Below are 18,141 nucleotides of genomic sequence, written 5' to 3'. Positions count from 1 at the left end.
TCTTCATGCTGTCATCAAAGCAGTGATCTGTTTAGTCTGAGACTGTAATTAATGTACCTTTTTTGTGTTGATGTCACTTGGGTGCCTTGGGTTTATCTTTTGTTTTATCTTTGCGCTTCATTACACTGTTATTTGAGGATTTCATAAAGCAACTCTGTTGGCTTGTGACTTCCTGATTAGTCCCTTTGTGTGCAGTGTTATGATATGTAATCTTGCATTGTTATTTTTGTCGCCTCTATTCATTTCTCCTTCAGATGCCAAGCCTACATTCCTCAACAAAGAGTCAGTCCAGAAGGAGGTGAAAGCTGTTTTCTCTCAGAAAGCCACTCTGAGCTGTGAGGTGTCTGACACCAAGACGGAGGTGAAATGGTACAAAGACGGAAAACTGCTGACTTCCAGCAAGACGATCCACATGGAGTCAAAGGGCAACAGTCGTCTGCTGGTGATGGACAGTGTGGAGAAGAAGGATGCTGGAGAGTACATCTGTGAGGCTGGAACGGAGAAATTGGCATTCAAAGTACATGCGACAGGTATGGTCAGACAACACTGAATGGGCCTCTTTAAATATCAGCATGTGTGTATGCTATTTAGAATCATTCTACTTCTCCTTCTCCTTCTTCTTTTGCCTCTTCTTCATGTTCAGATTTGTCCAGAGTACAGTTTATAAATATTGTGACGGCTTGATCAGGATCCAAACATATGCCAACAGTCCACGGTGTCCTACCCTAAATTGCGTAGACTAGGGCAGATCTTAAATATAAGTTCGACATGGCCTAATCAGGGTCATGATCGGTGTTTAAATCATCATTTGTGTTCTCTGCATTAACAGAAGCCGAGGCCGTATTCTCCAACAAAGAGTCCGTCCAGAAGGAGGTGAAAACGACTCTTTCCCAGAAAGCCACCCTGAGCTGTGAGGTGTCTGACACCAAGGCAGAGGTGAAATGGTACAAAGACGGCAAGCTGCTGACTTCCAGCAAGACGATCCAAATGGAGTCAAAGGGCAAGAGTCGTCTGCTGGTGGTGGATAAGATCGAGAAGAAGGATGCTGGAGAGTACGTCTGTCAGGCTGGAACGGAGAAGCTGGTGTTCAAGTTGCAAGTGGCAGGTAAAACGTCAATACAAAGTCAAAGTCAAAGTCGTACGATTTGTCACACACGTTACCGCAGTGAAATTTGTTCTCCGCATTTGACCCATCTCTTGGAGCGGTGAGCCGCAGCCAAGGAGCGGTGAGCTGCAGCGTGCGCCGCGCTCGGGAATAATTTGATTAGTAGATTTGACCCCCAATCCAACCCTTTGATGCTGAGTGTCAAGCAGGGAGGCATTGGGTCCCATTTTTACAGTCTTTGGTATGACCCGGCCGGGGATCGAACCCCGACCTCCCAGTTTCAGGGCGGACACTCTAACCACAAGGCCACTGAGCTGAATACGTTTGGCCTCTGGCTTTTTTTCCTTCTCTGCATAAGAATACAGCACAGTAGCTATATTACAGTATGTCCTTATTTCTTTAGATGCAGCTGCCAAATTCCAGAAGAAGTCTGTGGTGAAGGATACATGTGTTCAATCGAGTGAAAAGATTGTTCTCACTGCTGAGCTGACCACAGAGAATGCCACCGTCAAATGGTCCAGAGACGGCGTGGAGTTGAAGGAGGGCAGCAATTATGAAATGAAAAAGCATGGCCTTACTTGTACCCTTGTCGTAAAATCCAGTGACGCTAAAGACAGCGGGACATATTCCTGTCACACTGCGGATGACAAAATGGAGTTCAAAGTGCAAGTCAAAGGTTGGTGAATTTGTTTTAGTATCACAAGTACTACACACTTGTCTCTGCAGGAGCCTAATATTTTTTAGGGTCTAATAACCCATTTTGGGCGGGAACTCCTTTTAGTGTTTTAAACGTTATGTTATAATTTAGCTATTGAAAAATAGCAGATCTACAAGCTCATAGCGCGCCACTCTACGAGCGGCGCGCTACGAGCTTGTAGGTCTGCTATTTTTGAAACATGGACAACTGGAGGATTTAGATTTTTTTTTTTTTAATTTCGAGGTCGGGCCTAAATACGATAAATATATTCCATGTTTTCATCTAGACTCACCTTTGAAGTTTGTGGTGCCCTTGAAGTCTGTGGTCACAGAGCTCGGTGGCAAACTTAGCCTGGTGTGTGAACTGAACCAGCCCTCTGGGGACGTTCTCTGGAGACACGATGGCCGTGAGATGAAACCAGGTGGCAGGTTCTGCATCAGTGCCGACGGTGCCAAGCGGGCACTCACTGTGACTGGCATGGCTAAGGAAGATGACGGAGAATACAGCTGTGAATGTAAAAACGACAAGACCTCTGCTAAAGTCTCCTCAAAAGGTAGAGTTTCATGAGTGCTAAAAAAAACGTATGAAAAGGGTGGAATTGATGACATGAAAACTATACGAGTCCCAAAACTTTTGCTTTCTTCTTTCAGAACCCAGAATTGTGAAGCTGACTACGAAGTTAAACAATGTGGTTGCAACGGAAGGCAAAGACGCCATTTTCAAATGCAGTGTCACCCCGGCAGATGCCGGCGTCAAGTGGTCCCGCAACGGTGCACCCCTCACTGCCGGGCCCAAGTATAAGATTGAACATGGTGGCACCAGCCACTCCCTCACCATCACTTCTGTCACCCAGGAGGATGCAGGGGAGATAGGCGTCGATGCAGAAGGCAAAGGCTGCACAGCCACCCTGAAGGTTCAACGTAAGAAAGAACACACACTGGGAGTGAATGAATGATCTCTGTTTTCATTGACAGCTGTTTTAACGTTTGACGCTCTCTCTCTCTCTGCAGATGTGCCTGTGACCTTTAAGAAGAAACTGGAACACCTGACTGCAGAGGAGCAGTCTGAGGCGAAGCTGGAGGTGGAGCTGAGTCAGCCGTCGTCGGACGTCAGGTGGATGAAGAACAGCGTGGTGCTGCAGTCTGGGGGAAACCTGGAGATCAGGGTGGACGGAGCCAAACAGAGTCTGGTGTTTAAGAGCGTGACGGCCGCTGACCGGGGCTCGTACTCCTGTGAGACTCTGGACGACAAGACTCAGGCTAAACTCTCCGTGGAGAGTAAGATTGATTTTTTTCCCCTCCATTTCAACATTTTGTATTAAATGGTTGCTTTGTTCAAGTACTACATACCATCAGCAACCCTAGAGAGAAGAACTCCACATTTTCATTTTCTTTTGCATCAATGTTTGATTAATGTGGTATGATCTTAGAGTATATATGAATAGAGACGGCACCCAGAGGAAACCCTGAGGAGAAATGGACATAGTGGCCGAATTTGGTATTGCAGCACTGGGCCAAACACATGAACGTGCGCAATGATAGTCAACGGGCAGCGTGTTCATGTGTTTGGGGCAAATCCATCCCAGAATGCACTCTGTTCCTGAGTGAAATCGCCTCATGCGCTTTTGAGCAACTTAATGCAAGTGGATGGGAGGAGATATCCGGTGCCGTCTCTATTCATATATACTCTAAGGGTATGATACAGTATGATTTACCTATATGCTTGCATACTGTACAAGTAACTAAACGATAATGTACAATGAGCCGGTTATTATAGAAACATTAAAAGGGCAAAGCAAAAGCAAAGCGGACGTCCTGCTTCACCCTAAAGTGGTTTATTTAGCAATGATGACCAGCTCATTACCAACAAAATCAACTATTTAGTATGAACTATTGAGTTAAAATAGATTGTATAAGCTAAAAGCTTCAACATCCATAGCAACATCAACAGAGGCAGAACTGTGGCCTGTTGTGATGCCTCAGAATCAAGTATTCAACAAAGCCCTCTCATAAACTCCTATTTTCTCCTCTCTTCAGTGAGAAAGATACTGGTAGTGACGGGCCTGAAGGAAACCAAGGCTCAGGAGACGGAGACGGTGACCCTGGAGGTGGAACTCAACCAGGCCGACGTCGAAGGGTCATGGACCAGGGACGGGGCCAAGATCAAAACGGGGCCCAACTGCCGCGTCACAGCTCTGGGGAAGAAGCACGCACTTACGCTGTCTCAACTCAAAATGGAAGACGCCGGATCGATTGCCTTCCAAGCAGACGGTGTTCATACATCTGGCAAACTCATTGTGACGGGTATATATGATTTTTCAGTTAGTTTAGTTAGTTACCTTGTCGAGTTGGACTTGTGGACCATTAAATGTTGCTTTTTGAGTGGTGCAACCACTCCAAGGAACAGCAATGTCCGTGTCCGTGTGACACCTATGTGACTCGTGTTAACCTATGTTTGTGTGTGACTCATGTGTGACTCATGAGTACCAGTAGGGGCGCTGTCGTGCCAGAAACAGAGAGAGAGAAATAGTGCTGTACTGTTGCCTGCTAATGAGAGCGAGAGAGAGAGAGAGGGGGGGTGTAAGGGGGGGAGTTGCACCACTCAGTTCACACGGGTGTGATTTTTTTCTTTACAGAGCCTCCTGCCAAGATCTCCAGCCCTTTGATGGATATTAGTGCACCCGACAAGGACAAAGTTACTTTTGAGTGTGAAGTATCCAGAAGCAATGCGGATGCTAAGTGGTTCAAGGTGAGAGATCCTAATTGATGTCTAAACCCTGAAGCATGACGGGACAAAATAGACACTAGTGTAGGTAGTTTAAGTTGTCTTTACATTGTTTTAAAACTAAACTAAACCCTAGCCCGTATTTGTACGTCTTCTGTCTACTAAAGGTCGCAAATAATCTAAAGGTCTAAACTGATTTTGGTACATTCGGTTACTACACTGTGATATTGGCAACATATCTGCAGATAATAATAATGTGTTATTAATAATAATGGTCTTGTTAAATGGAGGTTGTGTGCCTATGTGATCAAGCCAATTGACGTGTTTAGCCCGCAAATTCACTTCAATTACAACTTGCTCCACAGGGTGATATGGAGTTAAAACCCGGGAAGAACATTGGCATCCACACTCAGGGCCGCAAGCGCACTCTGCTCATCCACAAGTGTACCCCGGAAGACCAGGGCACTTACGTCTGCCGCACTGCTGATGACAACACGTCAGCCAAGCTCACGATTCATGGTACTTGCCATTATATGGCACCATCAACTTTGGTGCTCTTTCCCTTTTTTCAAAAGTGTTAGTTAACAGTAATGCATGTGCAGTGTAACTGCATTATGTTATGCTTTAGCTATTGAAAAATAGCAGATCTACAAGCTCATAGCGCGCCACTCGGTGGCGCGCTATGAGCTTGTAGATCGAATCAAGTATTCAACAAAGCCCTCTAATAAACTCCTATTTTCTTGTAACGGCTTAAGTATGTTTTCCCTTTCCAGCGAGAGACATTAAGATTGTGAAGAAGCTGGAAGACGTGGAGGTGACGGAGAAGGAGAGCGCTGCGTTTGTCTGTGAAGTCTCCCACGATGAAGTGGACTGCCTGTGGTACAAAGGGAGCACCAAACTCAAAGCTGGTGACAACATCAAGATGAGACAAGAAGGCGAGGCACAACACAAACAATACAGCGCCTACAGTCCTCAGGGTGTGTTCTCTTTTGTTGTCGATAGACATTGCTCATTACAACTTGTCTTCCATGGCCCCCATGCAGGTAGAACCTATGTGCTGCTCTTCACGTCTGCCACTGCAGAGGATGTGGGTGAGATTAAATTCACAGCTGACAAAGCCTCTTCAACTGCAAAGCTGAAAGTCAAAGGTAAACAAATTGTGTCTTTTCAGCTTGGGTTTATGTCAGACAATGCATCATGTGCCAAGCAGAGCTGTCTAATATACACAACACCATACAGCAACATTTTACATTTTACAGCTATGTGTGTGGATGTGTCCCTGGGTCCCTGGTTCTGTCCCTGGGTCCCTGGTTCTGTCCCTGGGTCCCTGGTTCTGTCCCTGTGTCCCTGGGTCCCTGGTTCTGTCCCTGTGTCCCTGGGTCCCTGGTTCTGTCCCTGTGTCCCTGGGTCCCTGGTTCTGTCCCTGTGTCCCTGTGTCCCTGGGTCCCTGGTTCTGTCCCTGGGTCCCTGGTTCTGTCCCTGTGTCCCTGGACCTGTCCCTGTGTCCCTGGCTGTGTCTGAGCACGAAAATAGCGTTATAGCGTTTGTTCACCCCAAAGTGTCACTGTTGCACAGCCTAACACACAGACACAGACGCACACAGGCCAGGGAGGAGGGCTAGTACAGTACAGTACAGTACAGTACAGTACAGTACAGTACAGTACAGTACAGTACAGTACAGTACAGTACAGTACAGTACAGTACAGTACAGTACAGCACCACTCACTTCAGACGGGTCTGATTTTTATTTCACATTGAGTTACTAAAACAATTAAAGTTTGCTTTTGGTTTCTTGAAATGTCATAATTTCCTTTTTTCAGATGACAATGCTTATAGATGCAGGATGCAAATGGATAATCTCTATCTACCCAACATGACTAAAGGAGTCGGGCAGTCACAATGGATTTGAAATCATGATTCATTAGGAATTCTGACCAATTTGGTGGCAATTGAGTAACTAAATCAATTACTATGTGCTACTGTATGTAGTAGAAATAGCAAGGCTTACATGCAACCTAATATTTATAAATACTAGACCCAAATGGTTCTATAATCAGGCTGAATTTTCAAAGATGTATGTGTTCTTGCTCAAGTAGGTAATCTGATGTAACAGTCTGACAACGTTTTAGTCAGGTCAAGTAGTATGATATCCGCTTGCAGCCTGCATTTATGAATGTTATCCGTTCAGGCCTTTATGCCTCATTGGGATCTGATGGCAATGAGAACAAAATGCTTTTTTGTGCTTTTCTTTGAAAGTTATTTCTTTCAGCATTTCTTGCTTTATTTCTTAGACGAGGAGAGAGAAGGGAGAAATCTAAGGAAATCTTGTCGGCATACAGTTGGGTGCCACCGATATTGTCCCTTATCATTTGACCCATTTAGGCCTGACCTCAAAATTTAAAAAAATCCATCTAAATCCTTCAGTTTGCTGAAATAATTATTTTCACGATTTAAAAAAAAATAGCAGACCTACAAGCTCGTAGCGCGCCACTCGGTGGCGCGCTATGAGCTTGTAGATCTGCTATTTTTCAATAGCTAAATTATAACATAATGTTTAAAACACCAAAAGGGGTTCCCGCCCCAAAATGGGTTAACTGTCCTTTTGCGCAGATCACGCAAACCTCAGCAAAAAGAAAAGGACAATATCGATGGCCTCCAACTGTATGCTGACAAAGCCTTAACATGATTATTGTGGTGGTCTGTGAAAATGTATGTAGTGGAAGGAAATACCAGCACTGATGGATAAAACAAAATGCTTTTTGAGGGGGGCTGTCCTCTGATATCATTTCTCAAGAACATTTGAAGTTAAAACTTGTTCACCTTGGGATATCTGTCTTGTCTGCCTTGTTTAGGCACTGGGTTTGAACCCTGGCAGGGGTCATTTCTGTGTGGAGATTGCATACTCCCCTCAGTGCCCTTGACTGAGATACTGGAGTCTAGCACTGTACTAGACTGGCTGCTCATTGTTCCTTAGTATGGGTTAAATGCAGAGGACGAATTTCCCCAAGGGAACAATGAAATATATCGACTCAAGTGTGAGTTACTTCGCTAATTGAAGGGTACAGGTTATTTGGAAGCTTTACTTTAGGTTGTTTGTATCTCCTTTCATAGGAATTAACTTAATTGGGAGATTATGGCTTGGGTTTTGTGCTCAGTAGTCGGTACACTTACTAGTTGTTGTTACTGCGAGAGTGAGGCCTAGCCAACACCAACTCGGGATTCCTGGATCGCTGCCCTCCACACTTTCCTATCCAACATCAGGTTCTTGAGCTCTGCAGTGTTGTCAGCCAAGCTGTCGCGCCGCATCACGTCTACATAGGTGGTACGCTTCTTTCCCCTCCTGGCTTTGCCCTGGGTTGGCTCCCATAAAGTCAATGTACTTGCCTCAAGTTCTGGGTGCCTGACGCAGTGCCCTGCCAGCCTCATCCTTCTCTCTCTGACTTTTTCCGTGACCCGTGGTAGGTCCCCATAGATAGAGGTCCACATTTCTGATGCGTTCCATCCATGTGACACCTAGTGCCATTCGTAGCATTCTTGTGTAGACTCCATCCAGGGCTTTTTCCTGTTGTACTTGTGCATGTACATACTTACAGTATGTGCATGCACAATGGTTTACCTGTACATGGACCTGTTGATGAGTTAGACTTTTGTTCATCCGCCATGGAGTTCAATAAATTGGTTTCTTCTGGTAGTCTCAGCTTCAAAGTATTTCAGTCACGGTCACTCTTAAATATACTGCAAGTAATAATCTATAACAAATTAGAGCCTCATCATATAGGGGATGTTGTGTTTCACGCAAAATTGTTCAGCACTCAGACTGACTTGGGTCTACTCTAAACCTATCTAAACCAATGTTTACCAATGTGTTTCTAAAGGTGTCTAATAACATGTACTAAAAGTTTGAAATTCAACTCCCGTGGGAAAATTGAGTTATTAGCATAATATGTGACCATACCCATAACATCCTATATAAGGCAAAAAAGTCCAAATTTCATCATTCTTTAAGTAGCATGTGACATATGAAACTAGGGTGATTTCATGATTCTGAATCCATTCCAAGCATTAGTTTTGCACAAAAACTCCTTGGGAGGAAAACGGCCACACAAACGTGATGAGGTCAGCACATTTGGTCAACTGGATATGGCCTAATTTAGCCCAAGGAGTGTTTTTTGTGCAAAACTAATGCTTGGAATGGATTCAGAATCATGCAAACACCCTAGTTTCATATGTCACATGCTACTTAAAGAATGATGAAATTTGGACTTTTTTGCCTTATATAGGATGTTATGGGTATGGTCACATATTATGCTAATAACTCAATTTTCCCACGGGAGTTGAATTTCAAACTTTTAGTACATGTTATTAGACACCTTTAGAAACACATTGGTGAAGAAATTTCTTGGTAACGATTTAGTTCCCAGATTTTCATAGATTTCTCTTACTATAAAAGGATATGGCATTCTGGAATTTCTAGCATGGACTCCCACATGTGCCTTCCTTGCATGCATTTCCCTTTTAGCTTTCTAAAACTAGAGGTCTCTCTCACACCTACCGCCCACCGCCAACACGACTGATATTCCCATAGATGGACATCTCTGTGTCTGTATCTGTCCTTGTCCCTTTCATGCCCTTACAAACAGAAGAGGAAAAACAACAGTAGAAAGGACCCTCAAGGAAACTAATAAAACCTACATTTAGGCCCATTTAAAGCGCAAATAACATGCATTTTAAAACTGTTTTTAATATTTAATATCATATTGTCTATGTCCCTCAAACTTAATTCTAATGTTTGAGCCTCAATCACCACTCTGATATAACCAGTCCTTGTCTTTTCTTTCTGGACTTTGAAAGCAGTTTTAGCTGCAGTACCACAATGTCCTGAGGTGGTGGGGGTGCTGATATGCAGATTATTTAATATTTGAGTCATTATAATACTGATGCTAGATAAATCCAGGCTTGTTTCCATTCCATGCCAGCTTGGAAAATCAACAATGGCGGACATTGTAAACAAAGTGGAAATGCAAATTTGGAACTGAAGACTGAAGAAGAGGTGGAATTATACAAAGTAGGGTGACATTGATGACATCACGATGAGGCCAAAATCAGTCGAGCTGTTCCTGAGAGCAATTACCATTAAAGCACCCATATGATATGAAAGCCTGATTGTTCAAAATTGGTTATTTGTGGGGATAGAAATCACATATGGGAGCCCCAAAAACACAACATAAATAGAAAATACCTTAAAAGATGCAAAGGATGGACAGACACTCTCTTATGTTAGTGGATAGATTGTTCCAAAATCCTTCTTTGAACTGAAAATGAATTTTGCGCAAAAGCAAGCAGTGCGTCTAGACTGCACCTAACAATCCCCTCTGGTGACGGCCCTTGTACTGATGACCGTGTCGGGCTTCCGTTTTATTAATACATTTGGCGGCTTAAGTAGCTTTAAGACTTGTATTGTTTTTGATTACATTTGTTGAACTGAGGTAATTGGTGAGACGTCGTTACATTTGTGGTGAGCTTGGGTTGGGTTTGGTTTCCTGACTTGTTTGACTTGGTTATTTTGTAGATTTGTTGACCTGTGGTTGTCTAAAGATGTTTGAATGTTAACCTTCCTATTCAATGAGCTGGTAGTATGAGATAGCATGAGGTCAGTGGAGGTTTCTCTGGTACAAATATAGATTTAATATCAATTGGACAATTGGACTCTTTACACGTAATTGCTTTTCCTTGTCATATTAACAGTAATGTTAACTCTGCTGTAAGTTGTACTGAGCTGATAATGCATATGAGCAGCTTGATGTTGTAATTACACCATGCTTGCCACTATATAAAATAAATAAAGATTATTATTATTATTATAAATAAATAAAGATTATTACTTGCTCTAGCCGAAGTATAGTAAGGGCGGAAGGATGGTCCATGAAATGCAATGACTTTGTTTAGACCTGCGTACTATTGGCCCCAAGATGATTTGGAACCGATCATTCTCTGTCCTTAATATCGTGGCTTTGACAGTGCGTTTGACATTGGCAGTCTATTGCACCCATGCTAATGCTAATGCTAATGACTCTGGTGATTGATACGGTGTCGTTGTTGCTGTAGAGCTGCCCGTCAAGTTTGTGAAGCGGCTCAGGAATAAGATAGCCATGTATGCGCACCGTGGCTACCTCGAATGCCAAGTGTCTCGCGCCAGCGCCACGGTCACGTGGTACAAGGACAAGAAGGAGGTCCAGCCCAGCAAGAAGCACGAGGTCAGAAGTGAAGGCGTGTACCGCAATCTCACCATCAGCGACGTCGACGCGGGCGACGAAGCCACCTACACCTGTGACGCCGGCGACGACGAGACATCCTGTAAACTTCTCGTGGAAGGTAACCGGGCGGAAGATGACCGAGGTTCTTTTGAGGACTGTTGCAAACATGGTTTTTGGGTTGGCGTATGGTCAGGCGTCCCTACGCCTGACATTTATGATATACGATGAATACGAGTTATTCCAAAAAAATCTTTGATTTCATGCCATCAGACTAATTAGACAATGAGGTACCTTAAAGATAGATGGATAATGTCTGACTGTCTGTCTGTCTGTCTGTCTGTGCATATCTGCTAATCAGCAGATGGGGTTCATACGTTGGTTAGACATACTAACAGTCCGACAGGTGTTAGTTCTCAACTAACCCATGGCCGGGTTAAAACTCACCCGTGGCTCCCCACATGCGTGGCAGGTTACAATTAACCCGTGGCCGGGTTAAAACTCACTCGTGGCACCCGACATGCGCGGCAGGTTACAACTAACCTGCCGTGGCAGGTTAAAACTCACCCGTGGCTCCCCACATGCGTGGCAGGTTACAATTAACCCGTGGCCGGGTTAAAACTCACTCGTGGCACCCGACATGCGCGGCAGGTTACAACTAACCTGCCGTGGCAGGTTAAAACTCACCCGTGGCTCCCCACACCATCGTGGCAGGTTAACACTAACCCGTGGCTTCCTGTGAGGTTAGGTTTAGGGTTGGGTTTTGGGTAGGGTGTCTGACTCACGACTGTGTCGGACTGTTAGTACGTCGGACCCCAGCAGTCGCACATGTAACATGGTGAAATATGTGAACACATTTCTGCAACCTTTGTGTCCTAAAAGATAAATGGCATCAATAATAACTATAAAGGAGTGAATAAAGAGTGGCAATATTGACCCACATGATGTCACAGACCAGCAGGACAATGGGCCCGGGAATAAAGATGTAGGACTTGTGTTGTTTAAACATTTAATTTACAAGGAAATAAACATAATTTAAACATGCCTCAAGCAAGAAAACCTCATTCACATATTTCTGTAATTAACTCAATGCCTGCGGCCAGAGCAAGCCTGCGCACATCAGCGTCATGCCATTACAGGGTCATTCATCTACTGTATAACCTTTCCACTGAATTCTTGGCCGTTTTCTTTTTAAACTATTGCATTGTTTATTGCATTTTATTTTTTATATAACAGTAGAACAGAACAATACATGACAACACAAACTCAGATAATACAATCACTTAAAATTATAAAACAAAACACAAAAACATGCAATACATACTATAAATACAGTACAATAAGGGCACTTAGACTGGCAAGAACAACAGATCCAGAGTCCTTATTTCCGCAAGACCAAACGACTACAGAGAATACAATTATCCAGTTCCAGACTCATCCGTTAGATGAGATAAATCATGGACCGTAACATACTGAATAAATCGTATGTTACGAATACATTTTTCCAAAGGAAGGCATAGTTAGCTGCATAAACCACTGAGCAATACTCGGTTTGCCTATCTTTTTCCATGATAAAGCTAATAGCCCTTTTTGCTTGTAATAAACATAAATCTAAAAATATTTTTTGACTACTCTTAACTTATGGCTAGTTGGGTAAAATTCTTGGCCAAGTAATTCATGACTGGCAAATACCCATTATAAAAGTACATCAAAGTATGATGGGTACCGCCTTAGTTGTGAATTCTTTAGTATACAAACTGGTACACAAAGTTGCAGAGTCTTCACATTTTTCTTTGCCACACAGAAACAATATGACACAGACACGGTATGTCTCTCTAGAAGAGAAGGAGGTCCACCGCACATTAAACAATTAACACCAGGTGCGGTGCATCTCAGGAGCACGTCAGCAGACCAAAGGAATGAGGAGACATCAGTCATCACAATCTGAGAACCCATCTGCAAATAAAGGAGAAACGGCACCCTCTTTTATAATAAACTTAACTACAACAACGTTTTTTTTCTTCTTCTGGAAGCACCACCTTCTTCAGTTTAAAACCCTTCTCTCTATCTATGGCCTCTCCAGAGCAGTCCATCAGCATTGTGAGGGAGCTCAGTGCCGTAGAGGTGACGGAGCCCTTCGCCGCGGTCTTCGAGGTGGAGGTGAGCATGGAGCTGGTGAAGGCTCCCGTGTGGGCCCTGAGCGGAGCGGCCGTGCAGGAGAGCGCCGACGTGGAGATGGAGAAGGAAGGCACCATGCACCGACTCACCTTCAAGAAGACCAGAGCGGCCATGACGGGCCCCGTGCAGTTCACCGCTGGCAAGAGCAAGTGTGTGGCCCAACTCACTGTCAAAGGTAAAGTAATGTGTGTGTGTGGCCCAACTCACTGTCAAAGGTAAAGTAATGTGTGTGGCCCAACTCACTGTCAAAGGTAAAGTAATGTGAGTGGCCCAACTCACTGTCAAAGGTAAAGTAATGTGTGTGGCCCAACTCACTGTCAAAGGTAAAGTAATGTGTGTGGCCCAACTCACTGTCAAAGGTAAAGTAATGTGTGTGGCCCAGCTCACTGTCAAAGGTAAAGTAATGTGTGTGGCCCAACTCACTGTCAAAGGTAAAGTAATGTGTGTGGCCCAACTCACTGTCAAAGGTAAAAGAATGTGAACTGGTGACATGTTTATATTTATTATAACGTATGAATCATGTTCGTCAGTGGTGGAAAGTAACTAAGTACATTTACTTAAGTACTGTATTTAAAGGGGGATACCACTCATTTTCAACATTGAACTATGTCATTAATATACTGTACCTATTAAAATAATACAAAGTAAAGTATTTGTACTTGAGTAATTCCAATACTTTTACTTCTGCATCTCAGAGACAACTATTCTCCACTAATTATTTGAAATCGTTTTGAAAAACTAGTTACGGTAATTTGTAGATTTGGATTATTATGACCAAACATACATTGCCCACAGTTCAGTCCCATATTTCCGAATTGGGAAATGGGACATTCTGCACAATTTGCACTTTTACTTTTACTATTTTGAATACATTTTGATACCATTACATTTGTACTTTCACTCGAGTTAGGGCATTCACTTCTAGTCATTTTTACTAGTTGACTAGTTGCCTAGTTTACTAGTCGACTAGTTGTTTAACTACCTATTATGTAAAAAATAAAATAAATTAAAAAAATAAACTTTTTTTTTTTTTTTAAATAAATATTTGTACATGTGTACACTGTGTACATGGTGACTATAACTATAATCTACCTGATCTTGAGGCCTACAAAATCGGGGAAAAAATAAAAAAAATAAACTTTTTTTTTTCTTTTTTTCTTATCAACTAGTCAACTAGTACCAACAAGGTCGACTAGTGGATTTCCTGCCCTAACTTGAGTACATTTTGAATTATTTGAATTTTTATATTGCAGTATTTATACATTAAACTTAACCCATTTAGACCTGAGGACGATTCTACAAAATGTCTTCTAAATCATGACTATTTTCCGTGGTTCTCAAACTATATCATGTCAAGGACACCTAGAATTATATTAAACTGGCCATCTAAAAATATGATGTTCCAGGGACCCCCCGAAAGCAAAGATTTGAGTTAAAAACGTTTGCTCTGAAACCAGAATGGTTACAAAAGTACAAATGTGCTGGTATTTCCTTTCAACTACATACAGTTTACAGACATCAGCGGCGGAAAAAGTATTCCCAACATGGCCATCGTATTTGAGCAGTGAAAAGTAATAACACAGTTATTATTTGTTTCCCTAGAGCGCCCTCTTGAGGTTACAGAGCCCATTAAAGATGTGAAGGCGAAGGAGAAAGGCTCGGCCACACTGAGCTGTAAATTCTCCGCCGCCCCCAAGGAGGTGAGCTGGTTCAAAGGTCAAACACCTCTGTCGGCGTCAGACAGATACGCCATGAAGCAAGATGCAGCGAGGGCTCATTTGACCATCCAGAAGCTCACGGGAGAAGACAGCGGACAATACCGCTGTCAGTCTGGACCTGCTGAAGCCAAAGGCACACTCACTGTGGAAGGTACAGTTAGTATATGCCAATCCCTTTGTATAATCACCAAAATGTAAGCGGAAAAATCACACCCGTGTGAAGTGAGGGGCGCTCTTATCGTCGTACATCATCATCGCCGACTTCTTACTGACAGTTGAGAGTTGAAAGCCTCCTATATATTATACAACATATCAATGTTTGTGTTACGCAATGTTTGTGTTTACAGTACACTATGACAGGGGTTCTCAACGTTTTTGGCCGGGGACCCCCGGAAATGCTTTGGCAACGTCTCGGGACCCCCGCCCCGCCCCCTCCCGACCCCCAATATAAATTGACTGCTACAATAACCTTAAACCATTTTGGGCGGGAACCCCTTTTGGTGTTTTAAGCATTGTTATAATTTAGCTATTGAAAAATAGCAGATCTACAAGCTCATAGCGCGCCACCGAGTGGCGCGCTATGAGCTTGTAGGTCTGCTATTTTTGAAAAATCGTGAAAATAAAATTTTAAAAATCTTTTTTTTTTTTTTTTTTTTTTTTTGGAAAATAATTTGGGGACCCCCTAAAATAATTTGGCGACCCCCCGAGGGGTCGCGACCCACGGGTTGAGAACCCCTGCACTATGACATACAATTGCCCATTCATTGTCAATGGGAATTTAATGTTTGTGTAGGACAAAGTTTATGGACACACACTAATAGCTAGACCTTAGGAGGGACTAGCGCCCCTCAAAAATAAGATGAGTACATGACTCAGGATTTGCAGGAGTTTATGACAAAATATGTAGATATAGTAGCAAAAAGTGTATTTTGTTAGAAAATTAGCAAAATAGTCGGGCAGAAATGAGTGGACATTCTGGCCTGGCAGAGATAAAGAAAATGTCTATTTTTGCTACCGTGCGTACAGCATGGCTGCTTGGCCTGTGTTTGTATTGTGTGTGTGACAAAATAACTAGAGATACAGTTTTGCGGGGCGTTGCTGAAAATGAGCACCTGTGCTCAGCTACTTCCCTGGGTAAATAAAGGTTAAAAAACAAACAAACAAACAAAAAAAAGATACACAGATTGTTCTGAAACTTGGTGTAAGTGATCAGTAAATCTCCCAAAGAGATTATTAGCCTACATTTTGGATAGGAAGGTCAAAGGTGAAGTTCACAATCAAGGTAAAAAACAACAACAACTGTAGTAATAGATAACCTTTGGGTCAAAAACGTTAAAGTTCAAGGTCACAGTCAAGGTCAAAAGTAACTATCATATAGGTACGGAGAGGCACTCCAACATCCTGGTTTTAAAATTCTCATTTGTTTTCTCCTGATCAGAGCGTGAAATAAACATCACCAAGCACCTGGTGGACACTGAGGTAGATGAAGATAGTGATGCTGTGTTCACGTGTGAGATCAACTATGCCGACGAAGGGGTTCACTGGCTGCTAAATGACAAGGAGCTCTGTACCAACGAGGTCAACGCCATCACGCACGACGGAAAGCTGCACAAACTCACACTGAAGAACCTGGCGCCACAAGACGGTGGCACCGTCACCTTCAGAGTCCGCAAGGTGAAAGAATCTGTCACCCTAAAGGTCAAAGGTAAGAGCCATTTGGAACCGTTGCTTCATTAACCACTTCGGAGGTTATAGATGAGGTATTTTCTCCGTTTCTGATCAGTACATGAATATCTTGTGAATATTTTTGAAATTCTTTAGACTATAATAATGACATGCTCAAAAAAAGGGAAGCCAGGTTGAAAGTGTTTAAGTATGGACGGACGTGCAAACCAAATATTTACCTCAAACTTTCTTCTCATTTTCATTTCATTTTATTTATTTATTCCGAACATGTTAAAATATAAATGAGAAAAGATAAAGGACAATTAGATTATTTAAAACAAAAAAGAAGCGTCCAAAAAAAATAATAATAATAATGATCTTTCATAATCCTTAACTTATGTTTATGTTTGAAAAAGGAATAGGAAGAAGTTTATTGAAAAACGTATCGAGTCCTACCCCTTCTTTGTGTTTCTGAATACATCAAAACAGTATAATAACAACATGGATATACAAAACAATTTTAACCCATTTAGACCTGAGGACGCATGTGTGTCATATTATAGCTTTAAACCCATTCTGGACGGGAACCCCTTTTGGTGTTTTAACTAAGCATTATGTTATACTTTAGCTATTGAAAAATAGCAGATCTACAAGCTCATAGCGCGCCACCAAGTGGCGCGCTATGAACTTGTAGGTCTGCTATTTTTGAAAAATCGTAAAAATGCGGCACAAATCTTTGAATATATATTCTTTCAGAGCGAACGTTTTTTTTATTTCGACGTCAGGCCTGAATGGGTTAAAAACAATTTAACTCTCTTAACTCTCCAGAGAAACGTGCGGTCTTCCTCAAGTCTCTCGACGATGTCGTTGGAGAGGAGAAGGGCATGATAACCCTGGCTTGTGAGGCTTGCAAGCCTAGGGTGACCCCCGCGTGGAAGAAAGATGGCGCCGTCCTGAAGGCTGGACCCAAGTACGAGCTCCTACACACGGGCAGGTCCTTGGGACTGATCATTAAGGACGTCACCACGGAGGACGCGGGAGAGTACACCTGCGACCTGGGAACTGAGGTGTCCAAGTCAAAGGTCACCGTGAGAGGTTGGTATTATTTGAATTGTCAAATTCATTTCACAAAACGGTTAAGGGCTCCATCTTGCGCCACCCTTATCCCTAAACGTATTTGCCATTTTTTACTATTTTGTAAAAACATTTTTAAATAGTTCAAATAGCCGATATCTACATCGAGACATTGTGAGCTTGTAGATCGACTAATTGGACTATTTTAAAAGGTTTTTTAAAATAGTAAAAAATGACAAATTAGTTAAGGGATAAGGGCTAAGGGGTGGCGCTTGTTGTCTGTTGCTATATGCCCATTTTATGCACCATGTCTTGCTGCTACCAAAATGCTTCAACGCCTTGGTTATTTATTACATGTTCCGTCCTTCATGTTAGAAATTGGCATCGGCATCACCAAATGGCTGAAGTCTGTGGAGGTGAACGAAGGAGAGTCGTGTGGATTCGAGTGCATCCTGTCTCGGGAAACCACCGACAAGTTTTCGTGGACGCTGAACGGCCAAACCGTTACAAACGGCGGGCGCTTCGCGGTCGCCACTAAAGGCCGCAAGCACACGCTGACCATCAAGGACGTCACCCCTGCTGACGCCGGCGAGGTGACCTTCAACATCAATGACCTGAGCTCCAAGACAACATTAGCAGTTGAAGGTAAGATATCTGTTCATTTAAAGCAAGGGTGGGCAACTTTGACGATGGAGAGGGCCACTATATTACCACACTCACTCCAGAGGG

General features: G+C 43.0%; 1 protein-coding gene across 50 annotated transcripts in view; it reads left to right on the top strand.

Moving 5' to 3' along the window:
• Positions 1-18,141, top strand: part of obscnb (obscurin, cytoskeletal calmodulin and titin-interacting RhoGEF b) — a 123,979-nt gene that overhangs the window by 26,347 nt on the left and 79,491 nt on the right. For 49 of the 50 annotated variants that reach the window (XM_079530122.1, XM_079530078.1, XM_079530119.1 and 46 more), the window contains 17 exons: positions 255-530; positions 830-1,105; positions 1,509-1,781; positions 2,089-2,355; positions 2,453-2,722; positions 2,813-3,079; positions 3,839-4,105; positions 4,438-4,550; positions 4,892-5,045; positions 5,300-5,461; positions 5,570-5,674; positions 10,632-10,898; positions 12,861-13,130; positions 14,558-14,824; positions 16,112-16,378; positions 17,167-17,433; positions 17,788-18,057. In XM_079530122.1, coding sequence (XP_079386248.1) covers positions 255-530; positions 830-1,105; positions 1,509-1,781; positions 2,089-2,355; positions 2,453-2,722; positions 2,813-3,079; positions 3,839-4,105; positions 4,438-4,550; positions 4,892-5,045; positions 5,300-5,461; positions 5,570-5,674; positions 10,632-10,898; positions 12,861-13,130; positions 14,558-14,824; positions 16,112-16,378; positions 17,167-17,433; positions 17,788-18,057 — 4,038 coding nt within the window. The remainder of the gene's footprint in view (positions 1-254; positions 531-829; positions 1,106-1,508; positions 1,782-2,088; positions 2,356-2,452; positions 2,723-2,812; positions 3,080-3,838; positions 4,106-4,437; positions 4,551-4,891; positions 5,046-5,299; positions 5,462-5,569; positions 5,675-10,631; positions 10,899-12,860; positions 13,131-14,557; positions 14,825-16,111; positions 16,379-17,166; positions 17,434-17,787; positions 18,058-18,141) is intronic. The other variant, XM_079530081.1, reaches the window with a different exon arrangement.

The sequence above is a fragment of the Electrona antarctica genome (assembly GCF_951216825.1).
Source record: "Electrona antarctica genome assembly, chromosome: 19".
In the NCBI taxonomy this organism is placed as follows: Eukaryota; Metazoa; Chordata; class Actinopteri; order Myctophiformes; family Myctophidae; genus Electrona; species Electrona antarctica.
Note: the sequence above shows the minus strand (reverse complement) of the source record. Positions and strands in the feature narration are given on the sequence as shown.